The sequence below is a fragment of the Oreochromis aureus genome, linkage group 12, assembly GCF_013358895.1.
Source record: "Oreochromis aureus strain Israel breed Guangdong linkage group 12, ZZ_aureus, whole genome shotgun sequence".
NCBI classification, from domain to species: domain Eukaryota; kingdom Metazoa; phylum Chordata; class Actinopteri; order Cichliformes; family Cichlidae; genus Oreochromis; species Oreochromis aureus.
Window position 1 is genome coordinate 16182353 of NC_052953.1, and position 22941 is coordinate 16205293.

The window sequence follows — 22941 nt, forward strand, 5'->3', positions numbered from 1 at the left end:
GAAGAAATGACAATAAAATTTGCCTTAGAGAGTTCAGGCTGTGTTGGAGGATGAAGCTGGTAACACTAAATATTGACATTCAAGCTTCTTAGAATTGTACAAACTCATGTGTTTTAATAAATCGATGCACCAATTTCCAGTTTTCCTTGCAAAATATAAAGAAATGAGGGTTGGCTCAAGACTTTTGCACAGTACTGCTGTAATATGACTCATCCATTTACCAATTTGAAAAGACACTGTAGGTCATTTGGAAAACTTTTTTGAGCGAGCTCTCCATGCTATGAGTTGCCACCTTGTCAGCATGAGTCTCCCTGCAGATCATGCCTGTGTGTGTTTGTGTGCCTGTGTGTGCGTGGGTCCTTCAGTGGTCCTTGTGCGTCTTCACGCTTACCTTATGAGAATAATGAGGGTCGACTATTCTGGCCAGCCCGAAGTCTCCGATCTTGAGCAGCAGTTGGTCCGTGTTGATAAATATGTTGGCCGGCTTCAGGTCTCTGTGCAGAACGTTGGCAGAGTGGATAAACTTCAGTCCCCTCAGCAGCTGGTAGAACAGCAGAGTAGCATGACCTGCTCAAGGGCAAAAATCAAATCAACACATCACGATGCACCCCAACGTCCATATGCAATGTATAAGCACATATTTTCTTCTTTAAAAAAACATCTATTATCATGTCTGGATATAGGCAATAGTAAAAAATAAATACGTTTCCCTCTGGCCTGTACTGCTGTTTATCCATCTTAACTGTTTTGATGTGAGATTTCTGCCTTGCCAAATTGTTATAAAAAAACTGCTTTGTTTATAACTTTGTGGTGATTTGCTGGGCAAGTTTTCTGTATTCTTCCTTTTATTTACCTGTAGGTAGCGGCCCTTGCTCCAGCAGCCGAGCCAGATCAGTCTCCATGCACTCCTGGACAATGTAGAGAGCGCTGAGCTGGGTTGGATCTCGGGGCAAGGGCCGTCCATACGGAGCTAAAACCTCGTGGACCCTCACCACATTTTCATGGTGCAGCCGTCGGGTGATCTTTACCTCCCGCAGGGCATGTTTCACCGTCACCGCGTCTCGCATCACCAGCTTTTTAATTGCTACACGCTTTCCAGTCCGCTGGTCCACAGCTGACAGGACCAAGCCTGTGACACCTGTACCGAGAGGTCGAGGGTCGACAAAGTGACCACCGAGGTCGAAGCCATGGAGAAAGTGCGGTGTGTCCTGTGTGGCCATCGCTGCTCACTCTGGAGGTAACAGGGATGTATGATTCTAGGTACCAGACGGTAGATTTAATCTCTTGATTAACAATGATTGTATCACTGTTTTATGCACACATGTTACATCTTGCTGGTGAGTGGAGACCTGAATTTTATTTACTTAGCTGCTGCATTTAGATACATGTAGATAGATGTTTCCTTGTAGACAAAAGCACAACGCAGGACTATTCCTACGGAAAATGGTGACAATTCAAGAGACCAACCAAAACTTAAAAAGGGATTATTAAGAAATGCTTGTGCTGAATTTCAGAGCTATTCTTAGTATTGCAAGAAAAGAAATGATCTCCATGGGATCTAAAGAATAAGATTTTGTGCGTCATTTGACCTCTTCATTTAGTACAGTGTGGAACAATTCAAGTTGTACTTCACCATCTGTTGCCTGTGTGTCCCAAACTAAGGACAAAGAAGATGAACTCTGATGCCTTTGAGAAAAGGTGCAACTGAGCAAAACATCAAACCCAGTACAGATAAAAATATGCAAGACTGTAATGTTCGGCTTTAGTCAGTGATCACACAGGGACACTTTTAACATGCTGGTAAAGCCTCTACAGTGGATGTTTAAAAATAACTTATTTTTTTCCTTCAGCATCTTCCTCTTGACTCTTGACGGTGATGATGTCTGTCTCTCCCTCACAGATGTTTTATTTTAGAGCTGAAGTCTGCTGCAGGGGTGCACTTCTAATCTCTGCCTGTATCTTCATGCAGAGATAGTCAGAATATCAGGGAGCCTTATTAATACTACTCAGGGCATGGGGTATCCATAGAAACAACCCTCCGTGTGGCTGATTCTTGACTTGATGTATCATGGGACAGCAGCAGCAGCAGGCGGATGGTCGGCTCTGCACTCTTCTCTGTTTCTGCACGCTCCGCTGTTTGTTACAAGTCATCAAGCAGCCTTTGATGGCGAGGCAGGAAAAAAAAAGGGAGGAGGGGTCATGTGTTTTACATTCAATAAGACTCTGTTGGCTCCTCCTCTTCTTCCATGATACCAGTGAGTGCCTCTATCAGTCACGCGAGTTCATTCAAAGGGAGCTCCACACCTGGGCGCCAGCCAAGTCCTGGAGCTGTGGTATCCGCTCAGTATTCATATGTGTACATGTGCTTGGGTGTAATCCCTCAGAAATCTGCTTCCTGTTGCCTTTTCATGAATGTAGGGATTTCAGCAGCATCAGCATCAAGGCCAGTATAGGAAGACACCACCATTAGCTGCGTCGCTCAGCACATCTGCTGCTCTTGCTGCTGGGGAGGGAAAGAGGAAACGGGGTGAGAGCTTGGAGACGAGGAAGATAACAAGGAAAGTTAGACGGCAGCAGAGCCTGGGTGTTAACAGGGTCTGTTGCGGTAGAGTTACCATTACATAACACCGAATGGCAGTGTAACCTAATCTATGCAAGTAACTTTGAGTGCATAGAGAGAGGATGATCAATTTTATGGTGCTTTACTATGCGCTATATGAAACTGTTATCACATCAAAGCAAAAAGTCTATTTGACAGGGTGGACTACATCGACATGATGGCAGTTTCTTGTTCATCCTTTCAGTTTTTGATCTGCTTTAGACAATTTTAGTTGCAATTTCTAACCCAGGAAGGTCACATAGAGGTAGCAAACAAAAGAATTGACTTTCTCCTTCTCTTCAGCCCCAGAGGTGAAGTCATCAATCCATAAAACAAATCTCTTTGCTACCAGAAGCCTCAGGGCACGGTTGTGAATGAACTCTTCCCTCTTTCAGCTCTTTCTTACTTGAAATGGAGAGCATGCACCCTGTAACTGAACTGGACTGCAGGTGCTTTTATCTCCCCCCCCCCCCCCCTCCCCATTTCCACAGCCTTTAAAATACTTACACACTCATGTTAAGCTCAGTCAGGCTGACTGTCAGAGGCTGCAAGAGTGTAAGGTGAGAACAGAGAGACTAGAGAGGCAGCACTGACAGTGGTGCTGGGTGGGAGGTGCAGCACTGGGGTAACTTTATAAATAATGCATAACCACTAGAGACGTCGTTGGTGCTCTCTCTCTCTCTCACACACACACACACGAACTGAACATTTATTCTCTATATTTCTTCAGGTTATGCAACATAGCTATATATTATGAATAACAATGCAGTGTCTTTATCCAGTCCAAAAAATGTTTAGCGTCTTATATTTAAATTCAGAGTGCATACCTTTAAAAGAATATAACGTAGTCTTTCATTCACATTTAAGAGGAGGGAAATAAAAGTGAACTCTTGGCATGAGCCAATATGATGTTACCAAATTTGTAGGTGATAGCAGATATGAGCAAACAAGGGCACATCTGTCATACTCCCGGCTTTGTGCTGATGCCTTTCTGTCCCAGAGGAACCTCTGTAGCTTTGTTTTCTACTCTCTCTTTTCCATCTTCCTCTCTCTCTCTGTCGCTCTCTCTTTTATACTCGGTTTACTTCTCAATAAGCGTAAAGGCAGTTTTAGCCCACTTTACATCATGGGAAACACTGCATGTTCTTCCTCTGCGCACGCTGGCTTGATGCAGCTGCCTTTGTGTGTCTACACACACTCTAGAAACGCCCCTCTGACAGAACAAAAACAATGTAATGGAAGTGCATGTAATAAAACATAAAGCCCAGTTTATAAGGGGGGGGGGGGAGTATTCCAACCATAAACAACCCTATGTCAGACACATATCTCAGATATCTTATCAGAGCATCTGTTCTGTGGCAAACAACAAGAGGAAGAAGAAAGAAATATACGCAAAGATAACACCAGGAACCATCCAGCACTCACCGGGGCATTACACAGCCGCAGCCTGCCGTCCAGAAACAAAGATCCGGGGAAAAGATGCGAGCTCCGTGCAAGCAAAGAAAGTGAAACACGACCGCAGCTCTGCCTCTATGGTGCGTCGGGGAGATTCAGTTGATAGAGAAGGGAACAGTCGGTGCGGGTCGGCACCGGGCGGGGGGGAGATGAGATAAGCCGGAGGCTGCTACAGAGCCGGTTATTGTGAGCGACTGTCCGCTCTCTGTCAGCGCTTCAGAGCGGTGATCTGAGAGAGGGGGAGGAGAGGAAGCGATCACCCCGATTCAGGTGCATCTAGCAGACCTGAGTGTCCTCGTAGGATCTCTCACACACTGCACCACACATGATTAAGTACTAATCTCTCTCTCTCCCTCTCCCTCACTTTCACATCTCTCCCTCATATCTCCGTGACTCCCAGCAGCTGCTCCCAGACCTTAGTTTCCACGAGTGTCACAGTTACTGGTCTCCAAACCCACTGAGGGCTAAACAATGGGAAAATTATAATTCAGACATCCATCTTTCTCATCCCTTCGCCCCTCCATCTCACTCCAGTTTCGTTATTATAGCTTGATGATTACCACGGCCATCTATCATCCTGACAGGCGCAACATCTGCGGGTCTGAGATCCCCCAAGACAGGAAGTCAGAGAGGAGCCTTTGTTGACTGTGGGTTCTGCAGAACATCTACCTGGTGGGGAGCTGGTGAGGAGAGTGAAAATGAAAAACACAAGGCTTTTGTGAGCATGGCATTGGCTAGTGTTTAAAAGAAGAACAGAAGAAAATGGCTGCTGATGAGCTAAAGTGTGCCAGTTTTATTATATAAATTATGATGAAATTAGTCTATTTCACAAGCCAGCTGAACCATGCTGTTGTTCCTAAAAAACAGAGGTGAAAAAACAGTGATCTACAGCTATAGTTGGATAAACGCAGTGTGATTGGTTCCTCATTCTCTAGCTATATTAAGATATGATTTCTTGCTTTCCTAAACCCTTTTCTGACAACTCCAGAAAACTGCGTGAGCTCAAAGTGTGTGGGTTGTTGACCTTTATGAAGACTAACAGAGCGGAAAAAACAGGAAAAAAGCAAAGTTTCTTCAGCTTCTGTAGCATCTCAATAATCTGTTGACTTACAAACTTCAGCAGCCGCTGGAAGGTCACGGTGAGCGTAATAATTATGCAGGGTTGCTTCAGCTGGAAGGATTAATAAAGAGGAGAGAGGCTCCGCAGAGAACAGATCCATGAGTCACCTAATGTAATGAACTGTGTGTGATGCTGTTATGATGTTGTGGGTTTGTCAAGAAGAAGAGACAGTTACAGATACACTTCTAGATTTTGTGTTTCATTTCTGCCTCATTAGTGTACGGATATCTAAGCTAATGGGGATTCATGGTGTGAGAGCACAGATGAAGATGTCTTTCTCACCTCTAATCTGAAACATCGTGACATAAAACAGTTTGGGAAACAAAACTTTATTAGGTCTTCAGACTGCAGAAAGTATCTGACAACTTTTGGCTGAGTTATGTTTCGGGGATGAATCATTTGCTAAACACAGACCGTAAGTGGGTCTGTGGTTTCTTTGTGATTACAAAAGGAGGTTTGAAATCAGAGAGCCGCTGCTATCGCTAAGATGAAAAGTGACAAGAAATATTTCCAACAACAGGATTTCTGTCTCTCGCTCTCCTTTTTTTTTGATGTATCTAAAGGGAATCTTGGTCTAGTCTATCAAATTTGCATCTTACAGAAGCATATCTACTCTTTGTCCTGCAAAAATAGAACAAGTTTACAAATGGAAGGTAGAAAACTGTCAAATGCTTTGATTGCAGTTGCAACTAAAGCGTCTTCCTCTAAGGATGACTCTTATTCAGTAGCAGGAAAAGCATCAGAATACATGGTGAAAACCATCCTGACCGATATCCCAGCTAACCTATCCCAGCTACCATAGGGCAAGAGGTAAGTTACATCCTGGACAGGTCAGCAGTCTGACACAGAGGAGCAGGCAACCATTTGCACTCACATTCACAGTTACAGGCAATTTAGAGTCACCATATAACCTAACCCTACCAACTGCATATCCTTGGACTGTGGGAGGAAGCCGGAGTACCCGGAGAGAACCCACACAGACACAGAGAGAACATGCAAACTCCACACACAGGTGGTGGAGGCGACTCAGTAGAACCTTCTTGCTGTGAGGGAACAGTACCACTACACCACCCCCTTGTTTTAAAGCCTGTTTCTAGTCCATTGAATCCTTGTAAATGTAAAACAGAGATGGACACCTTCTGCTACATTATGCAACTGGTGACCAGACATTTCAAAAACATATCTGTCTGCAGATTTTGTTTCTCCTGTGCATATTTTCTGCAACAAACTTAAATGACAAAAATTTAAAATACTGATATAGAAAAGCTGGATTAAAATAACCCTTTGTTTGGGGATATATTTTTTTGAATTCATTCTGCATTTCTGTTCTGTTCGTTCATGTGGCAAATCAGATTCTTTGTTGGGCAACATAAGCAGGGTGTAAAGGAAATGAGGTAAATAAATAAATGGTAAATGGTAAATGGCCTGTATTTATACAGCGCTTTACTAGTCCCTAAGGACCCCAAAGCGCTGTACATATCCAGACATCCACCCATTCACACACTGGTGATGGCAACCTACATAGTAGCCACAGCCACCCTGGGGCGCACTGACAGAGGCGAGGCTGCCGAACACTGGCGCCACCAGGCCCTCTGACCACCACCAGTAGGCAACGGGTGAAGTGTCTTGCCCAAGGACACAACGACCGAGACTGTCCAAGCTGGGGCTCGAACCGGCAACCTTCCAATTACAAGGCCAACTCCCAACTCTTGAGCTACAATCGCCCCATAAATTATAAATAAAATTATAAATAAATAAATGAAAGGAGGAGATGATGGAAAGATGAGAAAAAGGCCAAAGGAATATAGCAAACAAAAAGGAGCTAGAAGACACGGATATCTCCTTCAACAATTCATGCTGTGAAGATACACAATTATAGGTAATATGGACAGAGCTGTGACCTGCTGCTCCTCATGTGGTCTATTTCAGCCTCTGTTCTCTGTCCTGTGTGTCTGGGCCTCTTCTCTGGCTGCCCTCTCTAATTAACACTGATGCTGTAGAACAAATGGAGACATCACAGCGTTGGTTGTGGGTGACTATTTAGAGACGCACACATAAACAGTAGCGTGCATGCTTGCTGTCAGTAGCACCTGCTCTTGGTCCTGTAGGTGCATATTTAATATTTGGTCTCAAAGGATGGTGAAAGGTTGGAAAATCAAATAAACCTCGACACTACTACAACCCTATTTGTTTGTATTACTTTTTAATAAAAAGGAGACAAATCCCACTCTATTTCCCTGCCATACCTATAAGAAAGCAAACATCTCTCTAATCCACCATGTGATACACTTCAAGCCATGTTCTTTGTTAAACCTTTGATGGTAAAGCTGACAAAGGCAGCAGTTATGAAACAAATTCAGAAAAGACACTTAGTAGCTGAATAGCTGTGCACAACATGAAGGAATTCTTCAGGTAAGTGTCCTCAAATCTCCACAAAGAGGAAGAAAAACAGCCCTTCTGAATTTTTTCTCCATCTTCCTGCAGGAAGTGAGCAGCAGCACCGCATGTGCGCCCCCCTCAGGTTAGCTCCTGTCAAAAAATAAATAAATAAAAGCAAAGATCCCTCTCTAAGTAGGAAAGGAAATAAATAAATTAGAGGTCAGGCGGAAATCTTCTTGTGATGACATTAGGCATGTGCGCTTGGCTTGTGAGGAATTTCTTCCTGTGAGTTGATGGCCCAAATTGGAGCGCGAGTGAGAGAGAGAGAAAGGGGCCACATCTGGAGGTGTCCAAATAAGACAACAGAAAATGCCACAGTAATAAATTATCCACACAAGTGACTCATAACCTCATGAATTCATCGCTCTCTGGTTGTTTTTTTAATCTTTAAAGTGAACACGATACTGTCTATCTGTCAGATTCTGAATTCATGGGATACAAGTCTACTGTTTTCCTCCAGTATGCAATCAGGATTCCTAAAAAAAAGTGTTTGGTTTGTGTAAAATATAAATATAATATTTTATTTATAACAGAGTACAGACAACATGTCAGATGTTTAAGATGAATCTCAGAGAGATTATGTTTGCCAGCAACCCCTCTTCTAAACATCTGGGAACTGAGGAGAGCAAAAGTTCAGATGGAGGATTTGTGGCAGAGGGATGTTGTCTCGTTCTCCTCTGATGCACGATTCTTGCTGCTCAACAGTTCTTTGTCACATTTGGTCCCTCTCTTCCTTAGACCACAGAATGCAATGTCCATGTTTTCCAAAATGATTTTCAAATTTTGATTTGTCTGTCCACATAACATTTTTCCACTCTGCGTTTCCGGGTTATGTTCATATTTGGCTTCTTCTTTGCACGATAGAGCTTTAACTTGTATTTGAGACTGGCACGATGAACCGTGTTTATAGCAATGATTTCTGGAAGTGTTCCTGAGCCCCCACATCGATTTCCATGACAGAATCGTACCTGTTTTAAATGTAGCGCTGCCTGAGGGCCCCAATCCAATCCAATATTGATTTTTGTGCCTTGTGCACAGAAATTTCTCCATATTCTCTGAATCCTTTGATGTTATTATTTACTGTAGATGCGATATTCAAAGTCTTTGCATTTTAACACTGAGGAATATTGTTGCAACATTTCTAGATTTGTAGTTTTTTTTACAGATGGGTGAACATCTGCCCATCTCTACTTCTGAGAAACTCTGCATCTCTGAGATGCTCTTTTTATACCCAATCATGTTACTGACCTGTTCCCAATTAACCTAATTAGTTGCAAAATATTCCTCCTGTCGTTTCTTTTTAGTACCCCCCTAAAAAGCCTTTTGCAACCTTCTGCTGCAATAAAATTCAAAATGAGCTAATATTTTTCATGAAATAGAAAGAGTGTTTTCTCTGTTCTATAATAAAACATGCGTTCATCAGATTTCCATATCATTTGGTTCTGTTTTTATTTACATTTTACACAGCCTCCTAAACTTTTATATTTATACAAACCCAGTTTCCAAAGAGTATAGCACTGTTTTTACACAGGAGTTTTATTCTAATGTGTATTTTATGCACTGATTAGACACAACATTTAAATAGACTTGCTTAATATTGTTAAGCAAGTGCTTAATTCAAATTAACACCTTCTTAGTTCTTGATTTTAATTAATTGACCTACTTTTTATAGACAGCTGCTGTGTTGAGAACGATTGGTATTATTCGCAGTATTCAGCAAGAGTGAGTGAGAAAGAGCACCATCTTCGTTGCTGCACCAGCTGATATGATAAGGGTTAACACTCGTGAGAGAAGTTCAGAAAAACAAGAAGACATAGCAGAAAACAGATGGGTGCTCCAGGTGTGAGATAGAGATGCAAATACACTTTTAAATGTCAATAAAAAGAAAAAAAATAAGAGTAAACAACAATGTATGACAAGAAAGAAGGTGAGGCTAGGGAAATGGCACAAACACACAAGAAGAAACTGCCATGAAAGCAAAAGAGAGAGAGGAGAAAAAAGCAGTTCGAGGAACAGGCAAGTCTCGGAGCTGACAAGGTTATCTAGGAGTGTGTGTGCCAACAGTTCTCTCTGAAAAGGAACAGGCTGTCTAAATGTCAACACAGCCTGGGGCAGTGGGGATGTGCACGGCATAAGATATGCAGCCAGGAGATATGAGAGGGACCCAGAATGACACGCAGCAGCAGGGTCATTTACATCAGTCGATGTCATTAATACAGCAGCAACCACGGAAAGATCCCAGGCAGAGGAAGAGCAACTAATCGAAACTTTATCAGAGATGTGAGATTTGCCAGTGTAAATGTAACGGTTAAAAAAAATTTAGATGTCTCTTTAGGCTCTAAAACATCACATCTTACCTTTCAAGTAATTACTGACAAATTATGAACCATCTTCCACAGAAGTCAATGTTTTGAGGACCCCGTCACAGCTACAGCTGATGGTTTAAACTTTAAACTCGGATAAAAGGTTCTCTAGCACCACATGCAGCATTTTATATGTTATTGCAACTACATACACAGCATCCAACATGACTATGCATTATCAAATGTCACAGCTGCAAATTGAAAAATTGAAGGAAAAAAAATAGGGAAACAAATAAGGATTGAAGTGTGAATAGCTTGCATGTGTCATTAATTTCAAAAACGTAGGACAGGGGATCATTTGAGATTAAATGGTTGAAATTACTTTTATCCACAGCTTCATCAGTGACTGATATATCAGTTTCCTCTTGCACCTTGATTGAATAACGATCTCCTAGACAGAAGTCTGTATTATTTATCTATTTGAACACTAACTTTGCTTATGCAATATGAATACTCCTATCTTCTGTATGTGCCACACTAAGGGGCCTCTTTATCAGCAGAGTCAGGAGGTAACAGATAAACGCTTTGGGTCACGTTTAATAGGATGCTCTGAACACCGTGCAGCAGTGAAAAGTAAAGCTAGAAGGCACTAAAGTGGCCAGAGGAGTAGACAACTGCTCCCTCTGCCCTCAGTTCAGAACAACAGCAACAGAAACAAGAAATGGGATACTTGCCATTTCTAAAAAAAAAAAAAAAATAAATAAAAAAAAAATAAAAAATAAACATTGAATGTTGCAAAAAAGTTGACAAAAAAAAGGAAAAAAAAAAAAAAGAAAGTGACACAACCACACCAAACTCTTGTGAGATATTCACCTTTTTTAATTTAGAAATATAATAAACACAATAAAAGTCAAAGTGGAACTACAACTCAATTTACCAGAGTTAACTGACCATAAAGTGTTGCATGTATTCAGTCTTGCAGGTGGTTATAAACTCTGCAGTCCTAGATAAGGCATATAACTGCTGTCTTTTTGTTTACGATCACATACAGCTTAAAAAAAGGACAGAGGTCATTCATTAAAGTACAGTGGAAATGCAAAGCGTAATTTCCTCTTAACAAGTATCTACAAGATGCAGCAGGGCAGGAAGGGCCCGGCAGGATTTACAAGCGCATGAGTAAGTGTTCATATTAGTTCTCTTTTGTGTGATCTTTTTTTCCCCCCTTTGATGTAATGGCAGCTATGACGATGGCCTGCGCTGGAAGCACAATCGAGCTGCGAGCAACATTTATGATTATTTAAACTATTTTGAAAACGATGCCCAAAAAAAATGAAGGAGAAAAAAAATTCCAAGCCAAAGCTGGAAAACAAAAACACAACTACGAATAAAGAGCTGCGTTCACATCAACCAAAAAGATTCACCAAGATTTCTTTCGTGCAGGAATGTTCCGGTATGACCCCATTAAGACCCAGACAATGATCGTCATGTAATTACTTAAATAGAACTAGAAGAGCACAACGAACAGATGTTTCCGTGCAATGTAGAGCAAGCACTCAGAAATCCCAGTGGAGCTAAATGAGGAGGAGGTACAGTGGGAGGTTGCGGGAACTGTTTCAAGCGTAGAGGGGTTCGTAACCACTCCTTCGGCTTTTACAGGTTATCGCACACACGCTCACCATCCCAAAAAACTGGAAAAGGAAAAAATAAAAATCAGAGACACAATTAAAATACGTTTTCTGTTTAGGTTACATGAACCGACTAATAAGGGGGATGAAATTTTTTGTCTTACAAACCTATCACAAAGTTTGGCTTCCTGAGTGGAAAAAAACCCCCTTGAAATACATAATTCAATTTTATATATATAACTATATAGCACCCTACAATAATACAGGCAAGGAAGCACTTGGTGACAGTGGGAAGTAAAAACTCCCTTTTAACAGGGAGAAACCTCTGGCAAAACCAGGCTCAGTTAGGGGAAGCCATCTGCCACGAACAGTTGGGGGGAGGAGACAAAGGAAATACTGAAATAAACAGGATCATACACCAACCTCTTCTATTTCAATTACTACCTTTCATCAGCGCTGTCACCGTTCACTTACAGGAAATGGGTTTTTTTTTTAGAATTTCTTTTTTTTAACAATTCATCTTTTTTTCTTCACATAGAAGACAAAATGATCACACAAGTAATGCTAAGTTAACAAATCCATGCACTTCAGAGTTTGAAAGACACAGGTAAATGACATATCCTCATTTACCTGCCGAACCGCATTTCAGCTTGGTCTTACCTTGATGATGGCAAAAGCAACAACGACCAGCATGGCGTAGGTCAGAACGTCCTGTATGAACTTCTCCAGCTTGGGCTCACAACCCTAAAAAACACATACACAATCGCTGTGAGTACACATACAGTACTTGCACATCAAAGGTATTTACTTGACTTTAGCTCCTTTTTTGTTGCCTTTACTGCTGGGAGATTTTGCAGATTTAATAACTGTCATAATAACATTTTTTTAAATCATTAAAATAAAAATAAAAATCTGAGACTGAATGACAGAAGGTTCCAAACTGCAGGTGAACATGCAGTCAGAGTAAACATCGTACAGTCCAGAGAAAGACAAACACGCGTGACCACAGGGACACGGAAAGAGCAAAGTTGGCTCAAGTGTGATTTACCTCAGTGTTAAACTGGTCCGGTTGGTCCGGTTTGCCATTGCACTGTGGTGATGAGGAGTTTTTACAGCAGGACAAAGGCAGCGTTTTGTTTCTAAAAAAATAGGTGGTGTTGGTCCAGTCGCTGTAATTCTTGACACCGCAGCACTTTAACTGCAAAAAGTCAAAGAGAAAAGGGTCATGTGCAAACGGAAACTATGATAAAGACAGCGATAAAGGTAGACACTACAAGAAGTTGAGCTAAGGGTAATATGGTACTGCGGCTGTGTTGCAGTGTTTCAAGTTTTGTACAGACTGGATCGGTTTCTTCTTCTAATCCAGTTATCAGTTTCCCACAGTTACGTTTGGCAGACACAGGAGAAGTAAAAGTGGTGCATGTAGGTCATGTAGATGTAAAGTGCAAGGGCTTCCTATGAACTTCATTTTAATATTTATTGTTGTCTTATGAAGACAAAATTGGAAGAAGAGGAAGTGAAACCATGTGAGAGAGAGAGAGAATGCGCACAACAGCACAAGAGACAATGGAGAATGAAAGTAGAATCAAGAAAACAAATCTATTATCAAAGTAGAAAATACACTAACCGAAGTCTGCATGCTGTCCACTGCTTCAGTGTCAGAGTTCTTCTCCCCATTATACTTGGAAAGAGACTCTCTTATGGGGCGCTCAAGCGTTCCATTGATCTGTTGAGAAACACACAAATCCCCTCCACATGTAAGCAGTCATGTGAGCTAACGACAAGTATATTTTCCATAGCATACTTAAAATAAATAACTAAACACAGATTAATATTCTAGGATTATTTAGAACACCTGAAGCGTTCCGTGACTCACCTTGCCGCGGTAGATGAAGCTAAACACCAAAGCAGTCACTTCAGCCGCAAAGATCAACATGATGATCAGAAAGAACTAAAACGAATGAAAAAAGGAAAAGAGAGATGTTAATTTTGGATCCTAAAACAGAGCGAAGGATCAACAGAAACAAACATAAATGTAACAGAAAGGATGGTAAGTAGCATCGTAGCTGAGGTGATAAGGGTTAGCTCTTGGGCTTCTACCTTCAGATTTTACAGATGAGCATATAAACATTAAGGAACTGGGAATATGAGTGAAGCACAAATCACCTCCTGTCCTCATTCCCTCACAAACACTTACACAGCTTAGGCCACATTTGGACTCGCGGAGGGTTGAGCAGCATCCCACGATCCCGACAACGAACATCACCACACTGATTCCGATGATGATGGCTGCTGGGATTAGATTTGACTTATTCTGAATCAGATTCTCAAAGCTGCCAAAGGACTTGATCACGTAGTGACCGACATAGGCCAGTGCTGCTCCTGCAGCCTGAAAGAAAGAGGGACAGAATAAAAAAAGATTCCACTATAAATAAACACAGGTTACAATAGATGCTAAATCATCTGCACCTTCACAAGTCATTCTGCTGATGTCATGAAGAAACTTTTTAAATATGGGTTTCTAGACATGAAGTTGCTAGAAACCAGACTGCAACCTGTTTTTAAAGCTTACACTGTTAAAATTCGAGTCAGTCACATGATCCTTGCTTTGTCAACACAACATCAAAACCAGACACACCGCATCATACTCTTCCTCTGCAACACTTCTGTTTCTCACATGTAACACTGGACAACTTATAACCAAAATGATCAATTATTTGTTTTAGTTCCATTTTTTGTACTGATTTTAAATCTCTGTGTTAAAACTGAGCACAAAGATGTTTGTTCTTATTTTTCTGTCCTACTGGCTCTCATGTGATTAACATACTCTGTGGGGGTTACTGATAGTCTGCCCCATTGAACTTTGATGCATATCTGGCGTTAAGTCACACTGTCATCACGACCTTTCTGCTAGTCATGCTTTAGTAGTGAGATCACCAGTCATATGAGCGCAGGTATGAGTGCCAAGTTTGTGCATAGGAAGTTCACGCCTAAAAACAAAGGGGAAAAAGGGAAAAAAGAAGAAGAATCACACTGATTCTTCACACTGAAATAAAAAAAAAAAAAAACTACTGTAGCAAGGGAAAAAAAGACATTTAAAAAAAAAAAGTTTAATTAACTAATAAGCTGACATTTTCGTATCTAGTCTATGAAAGATTCTTTCTTTCTTCATACGTTGGTGATGTCAGTCAGAACACAGGAACAGAGGAGGTGTTAACCAGCAATGTTTTCATTTCTGTAGCAGACGGAAAGTCTCAGACACAAAGTTTCCCCTAGGTAAGTCATTCATGCAATTTTCAGTTTTACTTCCTCTCAGAGTTGAGCAACTTATACATTGGTTGCTTGTGTTTAGCGCATCCTAACAATTCACTTTGTAGCTCAGCCCCATGACTCACTTTTCTTGATCACTTCACAGTCACGGGATCCCTGTGGGTTTGTTACGCTGTGCCCCCCCTTCCAGTGCTCACCCCCTAATCCCTCCAGAATCTCAGATCCTGGGGCTGAGAAGCAGCACAAAGAGGCTTACACAACGTAAAACACAACCTCTCTGGAATGTAACTAGCTCTCTGAGGCCGCGAGGGGTTCACTGAAGGTCCATCTTCAGTCTGATTCCAGGAAAAGACAAGACTTACTGTAAATTTTGCAAACCAGGAACCATTTTACTTTTGGTTTTCTTAAATCAGATACATGAACTTTATTGCTGTGAAGCAGAAGAAATTCTGTTTTATAAAAGCAAACTATGAACATGTTCACTAAATTTAACCATGAAATATCAGAAACCGTTTAAAACACGCGTCTGAGGATCTGTTTAACGTTTATCACTGTAACATGAAAGCGAGGCCAATAAGTGGGTCATAGTTCAGTTCAATCTCTTGAATGATTTTCTTTAAACAATCCCCCAGAATGAAACTGGCTGTTTATCATTTACAAAATGTTCACTTTCCCACAGAAAGCTGAAACTCCTTAATTTATCAAATTGCTTGGTTTATCATGAAGGCCAATAGTTAATTCAACTGGATACGTGATTTCTTCATCAACTCACGTCTAATCAGGGCTCTTGCTCTGATAAATCAGTAACAAAAAAACATCAAACTTGCACATTCACCCTGAAGCTCAAACACACGAACGCTGTTTGTTGGCTGAACAATCTCAGCATGTTTGACTAACTCCACATGTGAGCTGTGCAACAAAGGGAAAAATAGCAGAGGTGTTTTTAAAATATGTAGTGATTTGTTGTCTGTAATGCTCACATGCTGGGAGGGAGTGAACATTACTGAACACGGCAGGAAAAGGAAAAAAAAAAAGAAAAAAAAAAAGAGTGATCCTGAAATAAAGTGAAGGTCAGAGAAATGCAATAACACCTTCATTTGATTCAAAGAGGCTCGGTAATCCAAGTGTTAAGTGTGGCATAGAAAGAGAAAGTATACAGGCTGGAATGGTAGATAGGAAAACTAGGAAGTGGAGAGGAGAGGAAAAAAAGGATTTGAATACTCAAATTAAAGCACGTCCATGTTGTCTGTGTTAAACATTTACACACACAGGCTGTTTCTGTCTTACAGTTATCCAATTAGACACACACACACACACTTTAGCCACGGAAGGGACAGGCTGGGAAATTTACCCAGTCCTTTCAAAAGCCTTCGTAAGGTCACTGAAGAGGATACAGGCGGAGAAGCTTGGGTTATTGAGTCAACATTAACGAGCACACACAACTGAAAGTACTCGGACACAAAGACAGATATGGCTGCACGAGGGAGTGAATGGCCGGAAAAATAAGAGCAGAGTCTGGCAGGTCAGTGATCTCATGAAAATTCCCCAGGCCTTTTTATTTCAGAGCTACATACGTTAGAAGTCTATTAAAGGGTAGGTGGGGTGAAATGAGGAAGTGCTCTGTAATGCTGCGACTGTGCTAGAATAAAAAAAAAAGGAGGGCGGGGGGGTGACTACTGGGATCTTTATCAAACCACAATACTGATTTGTTTACTCCCTAAACAGCACAATTCACACAGGAGGAGTAAAGAGAAAACAATTAGCGGCAGATTTTTTTTTTGAGAAACACAAATAGAAAAGCCCCCACATATTTATTTTCCTCTTTCCGCATCACAGACCGTCGTCAGTAGGAAATCAAATCTCTGCAGGTGGACGAACGACAGAATTACACAGCGACTCACCCAAAATATCAAGCTGATAAACAGGAGGATGATCTTGGCGACTCCGCAGTCCATGGCGTCTCAGTGGATGGTGGAGGAGAGAAAGAAAAAGACCGAATGTCCAGCTTTTTATGTCGCTTTTTATGTACGCCGAGTTTCTCCAGCTGCCCGCCCGCTTTGGTCACAAGTTTTCGCTGTCTGACTGTACTGACTGATCACCTGGTCACATGATGATGGGAGGAGAGCAAAGCTACGCAGCAGGTCCTGCAGCTCCCCCTCCCACTCCAACCCCGTGCATCACGTCATACATCTCACACGAGGAAGACCGAGACTCTATCGAGCTATTTGATATCGCACGCGTTTTTATTTTGGTTAAAGCATTGTAACATAATTTTGTACGGACTTTTGGCATTTAAAAATGTATTTTTATTCATTTTTTTCCCATTTAATTCAACATGCAGTTCAGTTAAGTTCCATTATAAAGCCAAAGATCTTGTAAATTTGTAGAGAAATAAAATTACCTATGACCAATTTGCAGTTTGTGACAGCGAGTAGAAAAATAAAAATAAAAAACAAATACACAAAGGATGGAACTTCCACTGCTCGAGGAGCCGGATAAGAGAGGCAAAGAAGAGTGCACATAAACAGCATGCTTTTCATATCACTGCATGAGGAAGGTGTGTTTAAGCTTGAATTTTTTTGAAGGTGATGTTTCAAATTTGCATATTGGAGTGGTTTTAATCCCACCGATGCGCTCCAGTAAGTGTAATTTAATGTTGGCATCAATGATACAGTCATTGGTTGTGAAATGCAGCACAAGATCTAACACGTCCATTGTCTAAGGAGGTGAGATGATAGGGGGGTCACATTTCTTTTCTTTTTTTTATTGTTATTAATAACAGAAAAAAATATGTATTTTAGTCGTGTGAAGCATGCTTAAGACTCTTTTTGCAGTAACTCTGAGGACAATAGGCAGCTATTCTTTCGGATTGAGTCAAAAGGTTATGTGGATGGGAGTTATAGAAAGAGAAAACCACAACACAGACAATTTGCAGCGACAAAAACAATTGTTTTATTCAGAGTAGCTCAGCAGAAGGCTCTGTTTGACCTTTATGCGCTCAGTTCTGTATCACTGCAAGAGATTAAAGCAACTGACACATTTAGATTAAAGCAATTGACACTCATTTAAATGAATGCGGGAGCGGCAGAAATATTCAGTTGCTCTTCCGACTGTGACATGGGTTATAACTCTTAAACCATGGCTGCACGACTGCAGTCATTCCTCAGAGGAACACGTAGAAGCCTCGGAGTAGGTCTCTTTGCCTATAGAAGTAAAGGTTTTGTACTGATAATGAGGCCAAGATGACCAACAACTGCAAAATCAGTCTAGGCTTTGTTGTTAAAGAGGATGAAAGTCCAGCATCTGCCAGGGAGTTTCTCGCGCTCTGGGTCCAAATTCCAAGAGTTTATTGCAGCCTTATCAGACGTGCTGCAGTATATCTGCATCATCCTGCTCTGCATACAAGCCCACGATTAAAAGCTTCCACACGCGAGAAATGGAAACAAAAACTACACATCTGAGGCTTTCAGTGGCCACTTCAAGCTGGTCTCCCGTGACAACACTCTCACCACCTACAGGTCTCCATCAGAACTGCACTTCCAGCCAAACAAAACTCCAGTGTGTTTGTGAGGAGGCGCTATCAGCGCACTACAGAAGGCACGGAAACGTTTGCCAATCTTTTCCCTCGCGCGCACGCATACACAAGTACATACCTTATCTCACATTAATAATAAGAAAACAAACAAAAGTAGCGCGAGAAAGCACGAAGAAGAGAAAAACATCCCTCTTTCACTGGAGACGTTTTTGATGGATTGCACTAAGAGCGTAATATTTAAACATTCCCAGCAGTATGTCTAATAATTGCATTCATTTTAAAACTGATATAGAAATAATATAAAGTTAATATAAAACAAAGACTCAAATGTTGGACTACATGATTTAGTTTTTTTCTGGTTTATTTTCCCGCTGTTTGGCTCCACCTGTGGCAGATTTTATTGTTGGTTTTTGTAAACAAATATCACAAAAACACACAGTGTTTGTAACAATCCTGTAAAAACCAATAAAACGGATGGTTTATCAGTAAAAGGTCAAACAGCTAAGCCGCGTAAAGCGCGTCAGAGTGCCTGAAGTTTGTTTTGGTTTCACAGATGCGCAAGTAAAGGATGGTATTTGTACACTCGTGTGTGCTGTGCTGTTTTACCAAAATCAACACAGAGGACCTGACCCGAGGACATTTAAGTGCAGTGTAATGAAACATGATTCTTTTTGCATTTATATGCGCAGACCTGTTGTGATCTCATAAGTGAAGTTATTTTTGCACAATTTTTACGCAGCACTTTCTCATAACAGTTAACTGATGCCTAAATAAGAAATGATCTAAATTGAAATTAAATAAAATTTATATTTCTGTACATGCACCCCACTGGAATCATTCCACAAAGTGTCTCGTTAAAAAGAAAACCCGGGAAATTAATCAGAAGTTCGTTTCTTGGGCTGCCCCTCCTCACAGGCTGATAACTCGGACTCTGGCTTTGGTCCATCTCCACACAGTGAATACATAATGTAGCCTTAATTTCACTTTCATGTTACATATATTCAAATCAAAAATAATTTTCTGTTAATTATACTTTAACACGTCATCCCCAACTCAAAGACCGCCCTTGCTTTTGCTTCCAAGTTGAGTATAGTTCCTCAGAAGTCTCTCTGTGGTTACCTCAAAATAGAATCAAGACAAGTGTGTTTCTTTAGTCTTCTTTATGTGAAAATATTTCGCAATAACGGCGGAAATAAAACTAAATTTTGGGCTCGGTGTACTAGACACGTCGCTATGTTAGAGCTTATTTAATTGTAAAACTTTTTTCTTACTTATTTGGGAAATATAACATCCTCAAAATGTTCAAAGCATGATTCTCAGATTGCATTCTTCATCTGTCAGCTTCTAATCGCTCAACAGGCGCTATTATATTTGAAAACATGCTGAATAAAAACACACAGACAGACAGTTCACATTGCGCTGTTTGCTGTGAGGTGATTCTTATATGGTTATATGACACTTCACGTTGGAATTTTAAAGAATTATCTAGTTGAAGAAAACACAAATTTGATCAAGTGGCGGAGGAGGAGAAGAGGCGCACTGTGGCAGTGGGACTGACTCTACACGGTTCTCATTGGGGTTTTATAAAGCCTCAACCAGCCAAGAGGGCAAGCAGAGATATCACTCTCTACTAATTCTGTCTGTGGCCCACACTGACTTCATCTCGGTATCAGAGCTGTTACAATGTCTTCTGCTGCGATTGCTTTACCTCCGCCAGCTCCGGCCAAATCTCCTAAAAAGAGAGCCAAGTCTCCGAGGAAGAAAACAGGCCCGACTGTGTCAGACTTGATACTGAAGGCTCTGTCCACATCCACACAGCGTGGCGGTGTGTCTCTGGCAGCCCTGAAGAAGGCTCTGAAGGCCGGTGGATATGATGTGGTGAAAAACAATGCCAGGATTCTCATCGCCGTGAAGCGCTTGGTGACCAAAAAGTCTCTGGTCCAGACCAAGGGCAGCGGGGCTTCGGGCTCTTTCAAGCTAAACAAAAAGCCCCCCACACCTAGGAAGAGGAAGGTGGTGAGAAAGAAGAAGCCAAAGGCGAAAAAGGTCAAGCGGGCCAGCGTCAAGAAAGCAGCAGCAGGAGGAGCCACTCCTGCAGCCAAGAAGTCCCCCAAGAAAAGGAGAAAGTCAAAGAGCCCGAAGAAAGCCAAGAGACCCACTGCGGCCAAGAAGCCCAAGAAGCCAAAGAGCCCAAAGAAGACCAAACGCAGAGTCTCCAAGACCAGGTCTGCTGCCAAGAAGTGAATGCTCTTCCACTGAACACTAAATGCCGGTCTTTGTGGACTCTAAGCGGACTGAGCTGCATTCAAGTCAAGCTTTAAGTAGTTTTTTTTTCTAAAGTAGAAAAAATGAACTCGCAGTTTGTACAAGCCTTTCTTTCCTGCTTCCTGTCATGATGTTCTAATGAACTGAATAGCACTTGCTTGAAATAAAATTATTTTCATTTACAGAGCGTGCAGTGTGCTTTTATCTGAAAAAGAAATTCTCTAGCCTGCTAAAATTTAATTGAAAAAACAAACAATAGCGGAAAAAGAAAAAAAATTGATGTTTTCTGGACGGCAGTTAACTTTTTTTGGTGCGTGACGCCTTAACAGCTGATTTGCCTGACTCATAGGAGTGCGTTAGGGAGGAGTGCGTATTACGCGCAATTACGCACAGGGACCTAGTTTCCCAGAGTTATATAGTTTTCAACTCTATGAAATCCGTTTCTTGGGAAGTGGTAGATGATCTTTTTGAGTCCCACAGTTTCAACTGATTTTATGGAAGCTCGTAAGTAGTAAAACAAACAAACAAACAAACAAACACAAAACTCTGGGCCATCCTTATCCATATGTCACAACGTCGGGTTATTATCTCAAAATTTCTACTTAGTAGAATTTAGTAAGTAGATTAGACTTAGTAAATTTCAATGTCAAGTTTTTTTCTCAGAAGTTTGAGTTATTAAATTAAATTGTTGAGATACGTATCCAAAGTTTTCACTTTCCCTATTTTCTATGGTATTCCACATTGATTTAAAAAGAAAGAAAGAAAAGAAACCTGTTAGATACTCATATAAATGTGAAAAAAGAAAAATCGACAGGAAGTGACAGCCGTAAGAGCTCACCAATACTAAGAAGAGTGAGTCTTCATGGGCGTATCACAACATGGTTTCCGCTTATCTCCCAAAAGGGGCTTATTCTCTCACACTCATTACCGCAGTTTATGACTGAATGTACACAGCAGAGGACAGCTGTTACTCTGAGTTTAGCATGAGAACGTGATAGGGATGAAGGGGTGATATTATTGTTAATTATTATATTCTGACTTCATGAGGTTTTAAACTAATGCGAAATAATTCATATAAAACCATTCACACCAGGGGGTACCCCAAAAATAATTCTTTAACTGCTCAGAAATTACATCCAGTTTCACAAAGGTTTAAATACAAATAGACAGTTGACTAAAAACCAAGCTCAAAGCTTGACCAATGAAAGACACGTGATACAAGTAAGATAAAATGACAAAACCATCTACAGTAGATTTCTATTAAGCCTCTCAAACTAAAGCCTACATTTAAAATCACACATTGATTGCTTTTTAAAGATGCTTTACAGAAGCAAAACGAAGAAAGACTGTAGGTATCCAAACAGCAGTGACTCGCGCCACTGTGCGATTCATTAGCTGAGTGGTTTAGTGTTGCCACCTGCTGGCGGGATTAATTAACAACTGTTAACTGGAAATGTAGGCAAGGTTTATCTGGGGTCAGATGCATAGACTGTGTGTGGTTTAATTTCACTGTAACGTGCAGATTACTGAAGAAAAATGTAACCAACTAAGTATTTTATAGAACCCTATTGCACAAATACAAGCTGGCATCCCTCTCACCCAAAAATATGTCATTAAACCGAGTGAGGGTTTTTTTTTTTTTTTAATTAAATAACAGATGAAAAATGTTAAAATTGTTTAAAATGGAGACAGTGCCCATGCTACTGTAATGTATTTCCTGTAATTCTGGGAGTTTTACTCTGTTTGTCAGTGGCAGAGCATGAGAGAGGAAATGAGAGAAAAGTGTGAACATATTGATTTATTCAGTGCTAAACATTAACCCAAAATACACTGAAAAAAATAACAATCAGTTGTTCTCCCTTTGCTATTTTGAATTGATGCATTAATTGAAATTCTGCAGTTTATTCATACAAATTGTTTTCTTTTTGTTTAATTTTTCCATCAAAATATGTAGTTTGCTAAAGATTAGAACTTGATTGTTGGGCTCAGAAAGTACCAGGAGATTATTGGCCATGTAAAGTGGTGCGTCTGAGTTTATGAACTGTTTTCAATTGTCTGCATTTCTTTATGAATATGACCTAAATCATCATCAGGTCTGCACCCAAGTAGGGGAATTGGATTTTGTGGAACCGCATGTGTGAAAACAAAGCACATCTATACATTTACTTCCTGTTTTCTGTTTAATAATAACACTGACACTGTGCTAGTCTTAGCTTAGACTAAGAATAAATGTTAGTTCCCTTTTCTGCTGCATACTTCCTCACTTTTATTTGAACAGGTAGCAGTTTTTGTGTTTGTAAATACTAATAAAAAAGAAAGTAGTGAGTTAC

The 22941-nt window shown here is 40.8% G+C and overlaps 3 protein-coding genes across 5 annotated transcripts in view; 1 reads left to right on the forward strand and 2 right to left on the reverse strand.

The window, feature by feature from the left end:
- mapk4 (mitogen-activated protein kinase 4) overlaps positions 1-10413 on the reverse strand; it is a 28746-nt gene extending 18333 nt beyond the window's left edge. The window contains exons 1-4 of one of the 3 annotated variants that reach the window (XM_031750767.2): positions 9277-10413; positions 4025-4734; positions 854-2500; positions 392-567 (exon numbers count right to left, since the gene is read on the reverse strand). In XM_031750767.2, coding sequence (XP_031606627.1) covers positions 392-567; positions 854-1220 — 543 coding nt within the window. In that variant the 5' untranslated portion in view covers positions 1221-2500; positions 4025-4734; positions 9277-10413. Of the gene's footprint in view, positions 1-391; positions 568-853; positions 2504-4024; positions 4735-5165; positions 5205-9276 lie in introns of those variants that run through there. The other 2 variants (XM_039621196.1, XM_039621195.1) reach the window with 2 other exon arrangements.
- Positions 10414-10772: 359 nt separating this feature from the next.
- On the reverse strand, positions 10773-16923 carry tspan36 (tetraspanin 36). Its single transcript, XM_031750765.2, has 7 exons — positions 16713-16923; positions 13739-13930; positions 13418-13492; positions 13169-13267; positions 12590-12739; positions 12202-12285; positions 10773-11604 (listed from the first exon to the last, which is right to left on the reverse strand). The coding sequence occupies exons 1-7, from the start codon at positions 16764-16766 to the stop codon at positions 11530-11532; spliced, it is 729 nt and encodes a 242-aa protein (XP_031606625.1). The 5' UTR covers positions 16767-16923; the 3' UTR covers positions 10773-11529.
- Positions 16924-19940: 3017 nt separating this feature from the next.
- On the forward strand, positions 19941-20793 carry LOC116328871 (protamine-like protein). The gene has a single exon (XM_031750762.2). It carries the CDS (start codon positions 20030-20032, stop codon positions 20588-20590), a length of 561 nt encoding a protein of 186 aa, XP_031606622.1. The 5' UTR covers positions 19941-20029; the 3' UTR covers positions 20591-20793.
- The last annotated feature ends 2148 nt before the right edge of the window (positions 20794-22941 follow it).